Source organism: Lynx canadensis, chromosome D1 (genome assembly GCF_007474595.2).
Source record: "Lynx canadensis isolate LIC74 chromosome D1, mLynCan4.pri.v2, whole genome shotgun sequence".
Classification (NCBI taxonomy): Eukaryota; Metazoa; Chordata; class Mammalia; order Carnivora; family Felidae; genus Lynx; species Lynx canadensis.
The window spans coordinates 63,021,177-63,036,254 of record NC_044312.2 but is presented as its reverse complement, the minus strand read 5'-3'; the positions used below and the strand labels follow the sequence as shown (position 1 = coordinate 63,036,254).

Genomic DNA, 15,078 nt, shown 5'->3' with positions numbered 1-15,078 from the left:
AATGGACAAGATATATGCTTGAGGTTGGCTCTCAATTCTGGTCCTTGAGAGACAGGTTAAGAGGACCACAATTTTTCATAGAATTGTCAAGCCCAGTGCAGGTGGCTTAAGGAACTGGACACAATGGCTCTAGGACAGATTTGGGCTGAGTCCTCATAGATAAAGGGGATGGAGGAATAGGATTACCCAAAGAACCAGATCTTGAAGGGCAGACACAACTTTGCCATGAGGCTCCTGTAGCAAAAAATGTTATTGAACATGTCTTGAATGGATAGACTGAAGTAGCAGAAACTAAAGGCATTTTAAATAGGCATTGTAAAGGTACAAGCTTTCAGTTTTAAGATAGATAAGTACTGGATATGTAATGTATAACACGATGACTATAATTAATACTGCTGTTTGGTATATTTGAAAATTGCTAAGAGAGTAGATTCTAAAAGTTCTCATCACCTGGAAAAAACATGTTTTTCTTCTCTTTTTTTGTATCCATGTGAGACACTAGATAATTTGTGGTAATCATTTAATCGTATACATAAGTCAAACCATTATGCTGTATACCTTAGACTTATATAGCGCTGTATGTCATATCTCAATAAATTGGAAGAAAAAAATAAGGTCGTTCGTAAGTTAACTGAAAAATCTGTGGAGTAACTTTGCTAACACAGACTGACTATGGTCCAGTTGTACTGGAAAGGGTGTATTAATGAGAAGGGGACAGGAAGAAGCCAACTGATAGCCACTCACCACACTCCCTGGTTTGTGGGTTAGTCACATTTGCAAGAAGAACACAGAGCCTTTTGGAAAAGAATATCTGAAGCCATTGAACACTGATTTTCAGGACCAGAGAAGATTTAAATCTAGAGCCAATAGCAAGAAAGAGCAGTGTATCTCCTGGAATTAAATTACCTCGAGGAAAAAGATGACCAATGCTCAAAGCAATGAAAGAACAAAACTACATTTTCTGCATATAATAAAGTGGAGTTTGGGAGCCTCTTAGTACATATCTATCCTGATACACTGTTCCTCAGATATTTTCTAAGTCTTTGGGTGTTAACAATGAGAGATGTGACCTGAGAGGCCCAGTGAGGGACATCAAAGCTGTGCAGCCAGGGAATCTACAAAGGCTGAAGTTATTGCCAGGAGTAAATAAATGCTTCATAGCCTGCAAGTCAACACTGCTCTCTTGTGGCTACCAGCGGGAATAGCAATACTATGGTGATTTCAGCTCTCCATCTCTACTTGATGTTTGAAAGGGGACTGACATCTCTGTGTTGTGAAAATTCCTGGGATCTCCAACACTTAGAAAGAGGTAGGGGGTGGCTTCAAGTAGAAGATATTGTACTTCTTGCTTATTAGCCATATGGAGATTTAAATGATTAATTAAAAAAATAAAAGGAATATAACAATTTATACTCTGATTTTCTTTTCTTCAGTGACATCCAAAATAAAAATCAAATCAATGACATGAATCAGGTATTCATAAGTGTAGAATGTATTTCAGTATTTAATAAGAAGTTACATTAGCAATATTGGCTAAGGACTGTATATAATAATAACATTTATTCCTTTCTTCATCTACTCAACCAAAAATTAGTTGAGTGCTTTGTGTGTCGTTAACATGTTAGTAATTAGCATAGATAGTTACCAAGAGGTAAACTACTTTTAGAGAAATTATGATTATAATTTTGGGAATTATCATTATTCCCAATTTTACAATTGAGCAGAAAGGTAAAAATACTAATGGTCATTGAACTAACAGAATCAAGAGAGAAATCAGGCATGTTTGTTAACTAAATCCATTTTTTCTATCACTTTGTCTAGGGATTAAGATATATTTTTAGACTTCCCCTGGACAGCTATGTAGTTTTCTGAAGTTTTTGTGCTCCAGATTACAGATAGCAAAGACAGTGCATGTCAAAACCCACCATATATAGAATTAATCAAAGCTAGTAAAGTTAGTTATTACAACAAAGATATCACAGTAATTTAATACAAAACTAGCTTACTTCTCATCTAAACCCATTCCAATATGGAGGCTTTGCTTCGTGTCAACATTTAGGGCCTGAAGCATCTTTCATCTGTGGATTCTCCATGTATTAAGCTCTCAGGGATCTCCAACAGGTACTTCTGAATCTGACTGACATACAAGCAAAGAGAGAGAATGTTCAAGATCTTGTAGGAGGTTTTAGGGGCTCAATCTGGGAAAGATTTACATCATTTTTTCTATCATCCCATTGGCCACATTCCTCACATAAATCCAACTGCCTACAGGAGAGGCTGCATCATTGAACATTCATCTCTTAAAAAAAATTTTTTTTAAACATCTATTCATTTTTTTTTTTTTTTGAGACACAGAGACAGAGCGTGAGCATGGGAGGGGCAGAGAGAGAGGGAGACACAGAATCTGAAGCAGCCTCAGGCTGTGAGATGTCAGCACAGAGCCCAATGTGGGGCTTGAACTAAAAAACCACGAGATTGTGACCTGAGCTGAAGTTGGATGCTTAACCGACCGAGCCACCCAGGTGCCCCTGAATATTCATTAAAATTTTTTTAAAACATTTATTTATTTTTGAGAGACACAGAGAGACAGAGAATGAGCAGGGGAGGGACAGAAAGAGAGGGAGACCCAGAATCTGAAGCAGACTCCAGACTCTAAGCTGTCAGCACAGAGCCCAATACGGGGCTTGAACCCATGAGCCGTGAGATCGTGACCTGAGCCAAAGTCAGTTGCTCAGCCGACTGAGCCACCCAGGCGCTCCATGAATATTCATCTCTTAGGAGAAATGATACTAGAGAGACTCTTGCATGTAATATATACTTAACTTCTTCCCAAGGGAGACCACCCAAGCTCACATGCAGTCACTGTGTGCCACACAAAGTCCAAGATCTTGAGCAGTGTCTTCTCCATCAGGTCCTGATGTGATTCCTCACAGGCCATTTTCCTCCTCCTACCACATATGTAATGGTGGAGCAGACACTGGTACCAGTCATTAAGATTCCCAGCTGGAAGCGAGGCATGGAATTCATTTAGCAGGAACTTGTTCATGGTAATGCTGGAATATTTTGGGGGCAGACACTGCAACATTTTTACCCACTGAAGTGGTGGAAGTTCCCTAACTAGACACTGGTTATGTTCTCTGGGTGAAACTCTCCATTGTATCTACAACCTCTAGTTCTGTCTTTGGGGGGTTACGTCTTCATCATTGTTCTCCATGGCATTATATCACACAGGCATTGGAATGTGTGACTTCTTTTGCATTACTGCTTTTGGAGGCTGCTTCTAGCTCATAAAATATTAAGATCAATAATTGTATTAATTCTTGGTAAAAAAAAACTTTCTTTAAAAGCCAAGTTCAGGTACCTTTGGCAATAAACATCCTCAAAAAACAAACAGGTGTCTGATCTATTTGTATCAGGGCAGTTCCATGGACTAGTAATCACACCCACATATTTTCCTAAGCATAATTAAAAATTTTTCTTTTGTTTCCTTATTGTCTTTTCCATGCCACTCCTTTGTAGGTAATGGTGTCTATCTAAAGCCATTGGACATGAGTAAGACAACTGTACACATAATCTACTCTCTTCTCAGTGCTGGTTTCTATGAGTCTTTGTTTTTTAAAGACAATCTAAAACTTTCTCTGAAACTTCAAAACTTTTGACGGTTCTTCAAAACTCCACATCTATGGACTGTCTCTATCAACAGTAATATATGCTTGAAGACTGGCCAACTTTCTGCTAAGGTCATCTACTTACCATAATAACTTGTCAATGGGATCAACAATTGCAAGCACATACAATTATTGTCAATTGTTCCAACCTTTCCCCTAGAATTACCATTTAGTAGCCATGTCAGCTTTCCTTGTTGTGTAATATTTCTAGTATTGGATGTCAGTTTCCTCATTGTCTGAAGCATTACTCAGGATCACTTGCCAGCTGTTGAAATGAACAATTCCAATGTGTCAGTGGTTTAACACATACAACTTTATTTTTGACAACATCCATTCAATGCATGTGGAGGGAGGCTCTCTTCCATGCTGTCTTTTAGGGACCTAGCTTCCTCCATTGTATGATTCCATCTTTTCTAGGGCTTCATGTTTTTAGTGGATTACGTGCAACTGGCCAGAGGTGGGGCACACCAAGGAAGCTATAAAGGTTGTACCTGGAAGAGGTACATGCCATCTTTTTGGCCAGGCTCAGTTGTATAGCCCCATCTAACTATAGGTGATCCTGGAAAATGTAAATTTATCTGTGCATCTGAGAGGAGGAAGAACTCTAGTAAACTTAGCCTTGTCTCTGTCATTTATATACATTGATTGTCGGCTGAACTCCAAGCTGTGTAGTGAGAAGGGTGAGAGTGGTAGGAGACCTCTGGAGATCTTGTGGCTCTTCTGGTCTCTCTGAGACATTGTCAGCCCTAGAGCCTGGTCTGCTGTTTGTTTGCCTCCACCAGAAGGCTCGTTAAGTAGATCATCAGGTTTTATTTTAGGCTCATAAAGAGAAGAAAAGAGGACCTTTGAGGTCCCTTGCATGTTTTCCAGTCACCCCCCATATCAGTGGTATGAATGAAGAAAGGGACCTTGATATGCTGGATCAGTGGATGGGTACAGGGATTTGAATACCCACGCCTCCAGATCCAGTCCTCAGGACTGGACTGTCCAAACATATTCCTGAAAACTGCCCTGAGATTTACTAGGATGATATCAGGAGCCTGACATGGGACTCAAATGAGCAGGGCATTTTCTGCTCAGTCCTTGAGTTTATGCAGAGTTCTTGTGGCCTGTCAAGAGACATTGCTGTTAGGACACAGGGGGAGGGGGACCTGATGAGTTAATATTCCAGGGAAGGATAGACTTTGGTGGATTTCCTCCACAAAGTTACTAAATTTATTGTCTTTACTTGGATGTTTATAATAGAATTATGAACTGTGTCCTGTTTGAGAAAGAGGCTGCGAGTTTCCTTAGACCTGTGCTTGCTTCTGAAAAAGTAAATATTGATTTGTCTGTAGATGGAGCCAAAAGAAGTCTGTTTATGGTCCATGTGCTGTGCTTCCACAGAGCTGGGTGAGAGCAGTTTCCTTGACTTCCAGGCGTGCTACTGCCTTTGGAGGAGTCTGAGGAAGTCTGTACACTATGTTTGTCCAGCCAACCACTATCAGCTAGAACATTTTTCTGAGACTGTAAGATTGCACTTCTCTACATGTCTTTTTCCTATTGTGGGACAAATACTGCCTTGGTTAGTATCATCACCTTCACTTTCCTTTTGTACCAGCATCTTTTTTTCTCAGCCAAAGGAATTACATAGTTCACCTATCCCCCTCCCCATCCTGCAGCCACTAGCTTTTCTCCATATTTGAGTCTATTTCTCTTTTATTGTTGTTTGTTTGTTCATTCATTTGTTTTGTTTTTTTAGATTCCACATATAAATGAAATCATATTGTATTTATCTTTCCCTATATGACTCATTTCACTTAGTATAATACTAAGTCCGTCCATATTGTCACAAATTGCAAGATTTCATTCTTTTTAAAGGCTAAGTAATATTCTATTGTATATATAATATATATACCACATCTTCCTTATCTATTTGTCTATCAGTGCACATTTAGGTTGCTATCATATCTTGGATATTGTAAATAATGCTGCAATAAACATATGGGTGCCATAATCTTTTTGAATTTTAGTGTTTTTGTTTTCCTTGGGTAAATACCCAGAAGTGGAATTATTAAATTATATGGTATTTCTATTTTAATATTTTTAACACCTTGCATAATGTTTTGTACAGTGGCTGTGCCAATTTACAGTCCCACCAACATGAGGATTCCTTTTTTCTCTATCCTTCCAGACACTTGTTATTTCTTGTCTTTTTGATACTAGCCATTCTGATTGGTGTGAGGTGATATCTCATTGTGGTTCTGATTTATATTTTCTTGATTATTAGTGACGTTGAGCATCTTTTTATGTGTCTGTTGGCTATCTGTATGCATTTTTTGAAAAACTGTCTAGGCAGATCCTCTGCCCATTAAAAAATTTTTTTTGATGTTTTATTTATTTTTGGGACAGAGAGAGACAGAGCATGAATGGGGGAGGGGCAGAAAGAGAGGGAGACACAGAATCCGAAGCAGGCTCCAGGCTCTGAGCTATCAGCACAGATCCCGATGCGGGGCTTGAACTCACGGACTGTGAGATCGTGACCTGAGCCGAAGTCGGATGCTTAACCGACCGAGCCACCCAGGCACCCCAAGAAGTGGTTTATATATACAATGGAATACTACTTGGCAATGAGAAAGAATGAAATATGGCCTTTTGTAGCAACGTGGATGGAACTGGAGAGTGTTATGCTAAGTGAAATAAGTCATACAGAGAAAGACAGATACCATATGTTTTCACTCTTATGTGGATCCTGAGAAAATTAACAGAAGACCATGGGGGAAGGGAAGGGGAAAAAAAGTTACAGAGAGGGAAGGAGGCAAACCATAAGAGACTCTTAAAAGCTGAGAATAAACTGAGGGTTGATGGGGAGTTGGAGGGAAGGTAAAGTGGGTGATGGGCATTAAGGAGGGCACCTGTTGAGATGAACACTGGGTGTTGTATGGAAACCAATTTGACAATAAATTTCATATTAAAAATAAATAAATAAAAATAAAAAAATAAAAAAAAAGAATTTGAAGTCTTAAATAGCCCTAACATTATCTACATATTAAATTTTAGATACATTTTGAGTCAAAATAAAAATTAATGCTCAAAAAAAAAATAAAGATGGCTTCCTTCAATGTGCAAAAGATTTGTAGTCCCTGTTTATTCTTACACTTGTTTCCCTGGCGTAGGCATATATATATATATCCAGGAAAATATTGCTGATGTTAATGTACAAGAGATTAATGCCTATGTTCTTTGGTAGTAGTTTTATGCTTTTACATAAAAGGTCTTTAAACCATTTTGATTATAGTTTTGTGTATGATGTAAGAAAGTGGTCCACTTTTTTTTTTTTTGCAATAGTTGTCCTATTTATTGAAGATACTGTCTTTCCCTGTGGTATATTTTTACTTCTTTTGTTGTAGATTAATTGACCATATAAACATGGGTTTATTTCTGGGATCTCAAATCTATTTTTTTTTTTAAATCTGCACACATTTGCTAACATTCCAAAATCCTAAAGATGAAGTCTTCTGAATAGATCAAAAGAGATGATTCATTACTTACAAAGGAATACCAATTGAGCTGTCATATACTTATCAATAGCAACAAAAGATATCAGAAAGCTGTGTAAATATACATACAGTATAGATATAACATATATAATATACTATTCAATTTGTATGTATATAAAATACTTGTTAATATTCATGTTTTTACCCAGTTAAATTGTCACTAAAAAAAAAAACCTGCTTGAATTTAAAAAATAGAGAAATATTTTTGAAAGTACTGAAAAGTTAAGGAAAGGTCAAAATCTAGAAGGTAAAAACTGAGAGAGAAAGCCAGGGTTTAAAGCTACTTCTGCTCTGAGGACTTCAAATCCTGAAGAAATCATTGTGAAATGGAGCAAAAAATGGCAATTTTCTGGTTTGAGGAGACAAAACTCAAGGCCTGGGACCCACTAAGAATAGGGTCTGATAACTATCCACCCACACACATTCCAAACTGGACCTTGGGATGTATTCTCGGGGTTGTTGAACTAAAGTTCATCAGTCTTTGTGTTAACTGGTAGCTCTTAATTTGATTAGATCTACAAAGATCTTATTCCTGTATAAGGTCACACTCACAGGTACCTGAGGGTTAGGACTTCAATATATCATTTTGAGGGACACATTAAAATCCAAAACATGTATTTTTTTATTCCTTATTGGGAATTGGTAACTATAGTTGTTGGTTTTTGTAATATGTATCTCATTAGGTTGTTATAAGCATTAAATGAAAAATCAGGTAATATTCAGATTAATATGACACATTAAGAACTCTGAAGATTTGTTTTTATTGTTACAAGCATTATCCTTGGTGTGGCTGTATGTAAAGTCTTGGTTTCCCTCTCTAAAGTGGAAGAAACCATTCCTTGATGTACATATTTCAAATATGTAGTGCTTTGTCAAAGTAGGGTAAAAATGTTTGTTCAATGAAAAAGTAAAAGTAATTTTTATCCTTGCAACAAATCTGTTTTGGAAAGTTTGGTATGCCTATATTTCAGGTAAGGATATTGTTGTTCTGAGAGCTAATGAAATTTCTTCAAGGAAAAGTAACCAGAAAAGGGTTCAAACGTAAGAAACGTAGAACAAGGGTTCAAACGTAAGCTTCCAATAATCTTTCCCAATATCCCTATAATCTGACAGTGAAGAGGGATTATTAATTTATAAGAAACTCAGGGACCAGGGTGTTTTGCCTAGAGGAAATGGTATTCTCTAGCAACATTCTTTCATTGAACGATAATTCAGTAATGAAAGAGTTTTGTTCATTTATCACATCTATCAACTCTATTTGATGCTGACAAGGTCCTTGGCACTTTCCCCAGGACCTTCAAGAAGCAAGGCAGAGGTGGGACCAGGAGAGTAGTTAGTGCATGTAGGGAACAAGATTATTTTCCAGGTACATTCCTGCCCTGATGTCTTCATCAGCAGTTGTGGGTAGGAAAGTGTGAGACCTAGAACCAGACTCCACTTGTTCTCCTCTCTCCAAGATTCCTGTGCCCCAAACCCCAAAGATCCTACATTTAGCTGGAAAGTCCCTATCCTAAGACACATCTGGGAAGATCCACAGGAGAGGCTATTTTTTAAGTCCTACTGTGCATCAATGCAAAGAGGTGGCTGCACTGGTGGAAGTTCCACTTGTTCCCCAAGGAAGCAATGCCAAGTGTTGCCCTGTGGAACATGAAGAGTGTTAACAGTTGAACTTTCTGCAACCATACTTATGTGACAGAGTTTAAACCAAGCACAGCCATGAAGGTAAAATCTTGGCCATGAGACCACATGTGTGTAAACAGGACCCCTCCCAGGGATGTGCTTGTGTCAAGACCACTGGTGCTCCCACTGCAGGAGAGGGGCTCACAGGGAAAGTGCTCCTTGGCCCCTAGTTGCCCATGGTCCATGGTCTTCTGAGGTCCATGCTCCTTTGATTGCTGGGGATGTTCCTCTGTCACCTCCTCCATGGAGTTATAGGGCTGAGGAGAGTTTACTCACTTCTTCCCCTCAGGTGCATCCGTATAAATTTTCCCTGAGAAGATTCTCATCATGCAGTTTCCTTACCTTCTTTTCCCAGAGCTTCTTTATTTAGACTCCCCAAGAGCCCCCTGCCCTACTTTATTGAAAATGCTGAATTAAGCCTTTTACAATATGTTCTCTTGGGAAATAGACCATAGGGCCTGAGGGCCCAAGTGTTTAACAAGGGCACCAACTCTGGTGAGCAATGGAAAGAGAGGGGGCACAGTGGAGCCAGAGTTCATAAAACCAGCCTCCAGAACTCATGGAGGGGTCAGTTTAGTGCTTTCTCTGGCAGCCAGAAACAGCAGCAGTGCAGCTTTCTGAAACTGGTGAGTCTCAAGCTGGACCAAGCAGGAAAACTGTGAGGAAGGAGATCATGAGAGGAGAGAGAAATCCAGGAACCTAGTACATAAAGGAAAAGGAACTCTTTCAATAGGGTCTGGTGTACATGCTGACCCTGCTAAGATGCTTAGATCTGGTGTAAGGCTGTGTGGCAGGGACTGACCTCATGCTGTTATTTCATTCAGGGATGAGGCTGAGTCATTTTGTGTCCATAAGGGTTTGCAAGCTTCCGTAGACTCCAAGGCCCCCTCCCATACCATGGCTGGGTGACCAAGGCCCTGTGCCTGGCTGGGTGAGAAACTTCCTTTCTGTCCTTGTCTAAATTCATCTATGAGTCAAGGTGGTCACTCCATTTTCCAGTCTTGGCTTGAGTCTTCTCTTGTAATTTTGTTTATTCAAGACTTGTCTGACCTTAACAGACTGTCAGTATATCATCATCACAGACCATGTTTGGTCAATAGCACTTAGCACAAGGATCACCCCTTTGTAAATGTCAGTCCATCAGTACTGGAACTGGATACTGAATATCAGAACAATGTCCCAGATGCCCAACAAGTCCTCATTGCTCACATTAGGAGGCCTCAGTTTCACTGAGGAGAATACAGAAAGAGAGGAAAAATGGTCCCAGCTCTTATGGAATTTACTAAAACAGAGCCAAAAGTATATTGCTACCTGGGAGAAAATACCAGTGTTATAGGAGGTCTGAAAAGGACATTTTTCCCTGTATCACTAAAAGGTGCTTGGCGACATTCTGGACTCCAGTCTCTCTGCCTGCTCATCATTTCTTATACTAAATCCTGTAGTTCTCCCCACACCTCAAATACATTCTTCTTCTCCACCTACATGGCCTGCATTCATATCTTTATCACTATTCTTTTCTACTGTTCAGGACTCTCTGAAAGCCTCCCTCCCTGCTGTGTGATTCCCTGTGTCCCATCTACAGCACATCACTTCCCTGTTTCAAGTTTTCTGTGCTTCCTTACAGTGTCTGTGATAATGCCTGCCCTCAGGTGGACCTCACAGGGCTGCCCCTGCACATGTTAACCATGTCTCCTGACCCTCTGCTCTCCTGCTTGCTTCCCCCAAAGAACTTAGGATCTATCACCCCCTAGCACCTCACCACCAATCATACTGATCATCCACATTGATGTTTCTTCTCTTACCATTCCCTACACAGAGAGTCCTTCTTCTCCCCCAGGTGGATTTGCCTCATTTTTGTATCCTTCTCTGATGCTCTCAACTCCTTGTGTCTCTGGGCCTAACAGGACCTCAGGAGATCAGAGCCCCTTTTTCTCTCCACAACATCTGAAGTTAAATATCATTTATCTATTTCATAAATGAGGGATGTATATGTCATAGAGTTTAAATTTTTGTAATGTTTATTCGAGAGAGAGAGAGAGAGAGAGAGAGAGAGAGAGAGCAAGCATGAATGGGGGAGGGGCAGAGAGGGAGAGGGGGAAACAGAATCTGAAGCTGGCTCTCATCTCTGAACTATCAGCACAGAGCCTGATGTGAGCTCAAAGTCTGAACCATGAGATCATGTCCTGAGCCGAAGTCACTTGCTTAACCGACTGAGCCACCCAGGCACCCCTATCATAGAGTTTAAATAGCTCACAGAATCATACAATGAGTATAAGAGCCAGACTTGGAATTCACTTGTTGGAGGCCAACTTTGAACCATATCACATTGCTTCATTCATCTGTGCTTTTGTCTCTTTCCCACTGTTTGTAAGATCAACTTTATTAGAGTCACAACTATAATGTCTTAAAAGGGTTGTTAAGTCAATTTTCCTCTATTAATTAGGATACCAGTGTTTGGTTAATCCATGCCATACATTTGTATGCGTAATATTAAGACCAGGTACAGGGAAGGCACTGAGTATTTTCTTATTCAAGTAGAGTGGGTCACTCTGAGGATATAGAACTTGAGGTTCATGGAAAGGACAAGCATTTTCTAAAAATATAACTATGTATTCTTTCCTTTTTAAATTTCTTTTAATTTTTTAATGTTTATTTATTTTCGATGGGGGAGGGGCAGAGAGAGAGAGAGATGCAGAATCAGAAGCAGGGTCTGAGCTGTCAGCACAGAGCTTGACATGGGGCTTGAACCCACAAACTGTGAGATCATGACCTGAGCTGAAGTCAGATGCTTAACTGACTGAGCCACCCAGGTGCCCCAATCCTTCTTAAATTTCTGATTCACATTGAGAGTCATTTTCCTAATCCCATATGAAAATGAAGGACAGAACTGATACATAATTGTTCCTTCTATAGTTTTAGCTCCTGAATCCTTGGCTTGTTTTAAAGCCCTATAATCAGTAGAAAGTGTGTGTGTGTGTGTGTGTGTGTGTGTGTGTGTGTGTGTGTGTATTATATAATCTACATTTGGAAAGTCTGGGATTTTTGGAGTGAAATTCCTTGGATTTTATACTCTTTGGCAGCTAGTCTAACACCTTCTCTCACACAATTTATTCTTTCTGAAGATATTTGTCATATAGGACAGATGAGCAGGGTCAATAATCCCACTTGATTATATTGATTATTTGCTGCCTGAGCTCTTTCTTTTAGTCTGTCTTAACTAGCTGACTCTCTTCTGCTTCTTTGGCTATGACAGCCCTTACTGTCAGTCTTCTTAGTACTTGGCCACTCTGTTCTTTGTTTAGTAGTGAGGTAAATAAGATGGTACCCAACAAAAGAAACAAAAAATCAAAGTATATGAGCATACAGATCATAGATTCCATATGGATAGGATAATTGGATTTTGGCTATAAGGAATCACAGACAATGCTGCTTACCAGATAAATAGATCCTGCATAAGTTTATATACTTGAACCATACTTATTTATCTAGCTCATAATCTACCTTTGGTGAACCTACTGGTGTATCCTCAGTACACCAAAATATGAAATACATAGGCGTTTCTTTTTAAAAATTTTTTAAAACATTTATTTACTTTTGAGAGACAGAGAGATATAGAGCTTGAGAGGGGTAGGGGCAGAGAGAGAGGGAGACACAGAATCGAAAGCAGGCTCCAGGCTCCAAGCACAGAGCCCAACACAGGGCTTGAACTCACAAATGGTGAGATCATGACCTGAACCCAAGTCAGACTCTTAATGTACCCCTGAAACTGTAAGACTTTTCTAAGGAATCCAAACAAAAGAAAGCACTCTTGAGAGCACAAAGCACAAAGAGAAACACAGGAAATAACCTAGTAAGAGTGATAAACACTGTGCTTTTAAAAGTGAAATCCTGGGGCACCTGGGTGGCTCAGTTGGTTGAATGTGGGACTCTTGCTTTCGGCTCAGGTCATTATCTTATGATTTGTGGGTTCGAGCCCTGCATTGGGCTCCATGCTAGATGTGAGGCCTACTTGGGATTCTCTCTCCCTCTGTCTCTGCTCTTCCCCCACTCCTGTGCATTCTTTCTCTGTCTCAAAATAAATAAATAAACTTAAAAAAAAAGTGAAATCCCGTTTGGTACTAGAAGATATTATTCTTCTTGGGTGGAGTCAAGGGATGCCCTACCTCCATTCCAATGTTTCCTAAAGAATAAAAATTGGAAACCCTGAAGTCAGGCCCTGTCCAAGTATATGGATTAGGGGACTGGGCTTTTCTAGGACCTCTATGTATTCTGCTGAACAGAGCTCTCCATAAGCTAGTCCTAAACTCTGAAGGAAAGTGGGGCTTAGTAAGTAATTGTGGTTGTTGAGGCTAAACAATGTATAGTGGCTGCAAGCAGAGACTTTAGAGTCAGACTCTTTTGTCACAGACTTGGCTTCAGTACTTACTGGGTGTATAATTTTTATCAAAAAAGTTTGCCCCTCTTTGTTCCTTTTAATTACCTGGAAAATTAGGATAACAATATTATTACTCTTAAGTGTTTATTTAAAGGACTAAATGTGCTAATGAATATAAACATTCGGCGTAATGTGTAGCACATGGTAACTGTTCAGTTAATGTCAGCAAATATTGATATGGTGATGATGATGATGGTGAAGATATTGATTATTCAAAAACTTCATTGAGATAGGTTAAGAGACCCATGGAAACCTGAATTTTACTACATATAGAACACATATTTTCTATGTTAATGTATTTTGTCCTAATTTTAAGGGACTCTGGATTTTTAACTTGTACAGAACACTTTACATGGCCTCACCCAGCAACTACTCCACTGCTCCAGTCTCCGAATTCCTCCTCATCTGCTTCCCTAACTACCAGAGTTGGCAGCATTGGTTGTCTCTGCCCCTCAGCCTCCTTTTCCTCCTGGCCATGGGGGCCAACGCCACCCTCCTGCTCACCATCCAGCTGGAGGCCTCTCTGCATGAGCCCATGTACTATCTGCTCAGCCTCCTCTCCCTGCTGGACATCGTGCTCTGCCTGACTGTCATCCCCAAGGTCCTGGCCATCTTCTGGTTTGACCTCAGGTCCATCAGCTTTTCTGCCTGCTTCCTCCAGATGTTCATCATGAATTGCTTCCTTGCCATGGAGTCCTGCACATTCATGGTCATGGCCTATGACCGCTATGTGGCCATTTGCCACCCACTACGATACCCATCCATAATCACCGACCGTTTTGTGGTTAGAGCTACCATATTTGTTGTGGCCCGGAATGGCCTCTTTTTCCTTCCTGTTCCAGTCCTTTCTTCCCGACTCAGATATTGTGCAGGGAACATCATCAAGAACTGCATCTGCACTAACCTGTCTGTGTCCAAACTCTCCTGTGATGACATCACCTTCAACCGGCTCTACCAGTTTGTGGCAGGCTGGACCCTCCTGGGCTCTGACCTCATCCTTATTGTTCTCTCCTACTCCTTCATCCTGAAAGCTGTGCTAAGGATCAAGGCTGAGGGTGCTGCGGCCAAGGCCCTGAGCACGTGCGGTTCCCACTTCATCCTCATCCTCTTCTTCAGCACCGTCCTGCTGGTTCTGGTCATCACTAACCTGGCCAGGAAGAGAATCCCCCCAGATGTCCCCATCCTGCTCAACATCCTGCACCACCTCATTCCCCCAGCTCTGAACCCCATTGTTTATGGTGTGAGGACCAAAGAGATCAAGCAGGGAATCCAGAAACTACTGAGAAGGTTGTAAGAGGTAAAATGGATAACAACTAACCCAGGGAATAGAAATTGATAATGGGTAATTGTATTTATGATGCATAGGGACTTTATATTTTTTTAATTTTATTTTTAATTTTTTAAAATTTACATCCAAATTAGTTAGTGTATAGTGAAACAATGATTTCAGGAGTAGATTCCTTAATGCCCCTGACCCATTTAGCCCATCCCCCCTCCCACAACCCCTCCAGTAACCATCAGTTTGTTCTCCATATCTATGGGTGTCTTCTGTTTTGTCCGCCTCCCTGTTTTTATATTATTTTTGTTTCCCTTCCCTTACGTTCATCTGTTTTGTCTCTTAAAGTCCTCATATGAGTGAAGTCATATGATTTTTGTCTTTCTCTGACTAACTAATTTCACTTAGTATAATACCCTCCAGTTCCATCCATGTAGTTGCAAATGGCAAGATTTCATATGTTTGATAGCCGAGTAATAT

At 40.1% G+C, this 15,078-nt stretch overlaps 1 protein-coding gene across 1 annotated transcript; it reads left to right on the top strand.

Annotated features, from left to right (window-relative positions):
* Positions 1-13,662: 13,662 nt before the first annotated feature.
* LOC115524644 (olfactory receptor 56A4) lies at positions 13,663-14,616 on the top strand. The gene has a single exon (XM_030331099.1). It carries the CDS (start codon positions 13,675-13,677, stop codon positions 14,614-14,616), a length of 942 nt encoding a protein of 313 aa, XP_030186959.1. The 5' UTR covers positions 13,663-13,674.
* Positions 14,617-15,078: the final 462 nt, after the last annotated feature.

Bases quoted from the DNA above. Each gene is read 5' to 3' on its own strand.
- LOC115524644 (XM_030331099.1), top strand. From the start codon at position 13,675: ATGGCCTCACCCAGCAACTACTCCACTGCTCCAGTCTCCGAATTCCTC.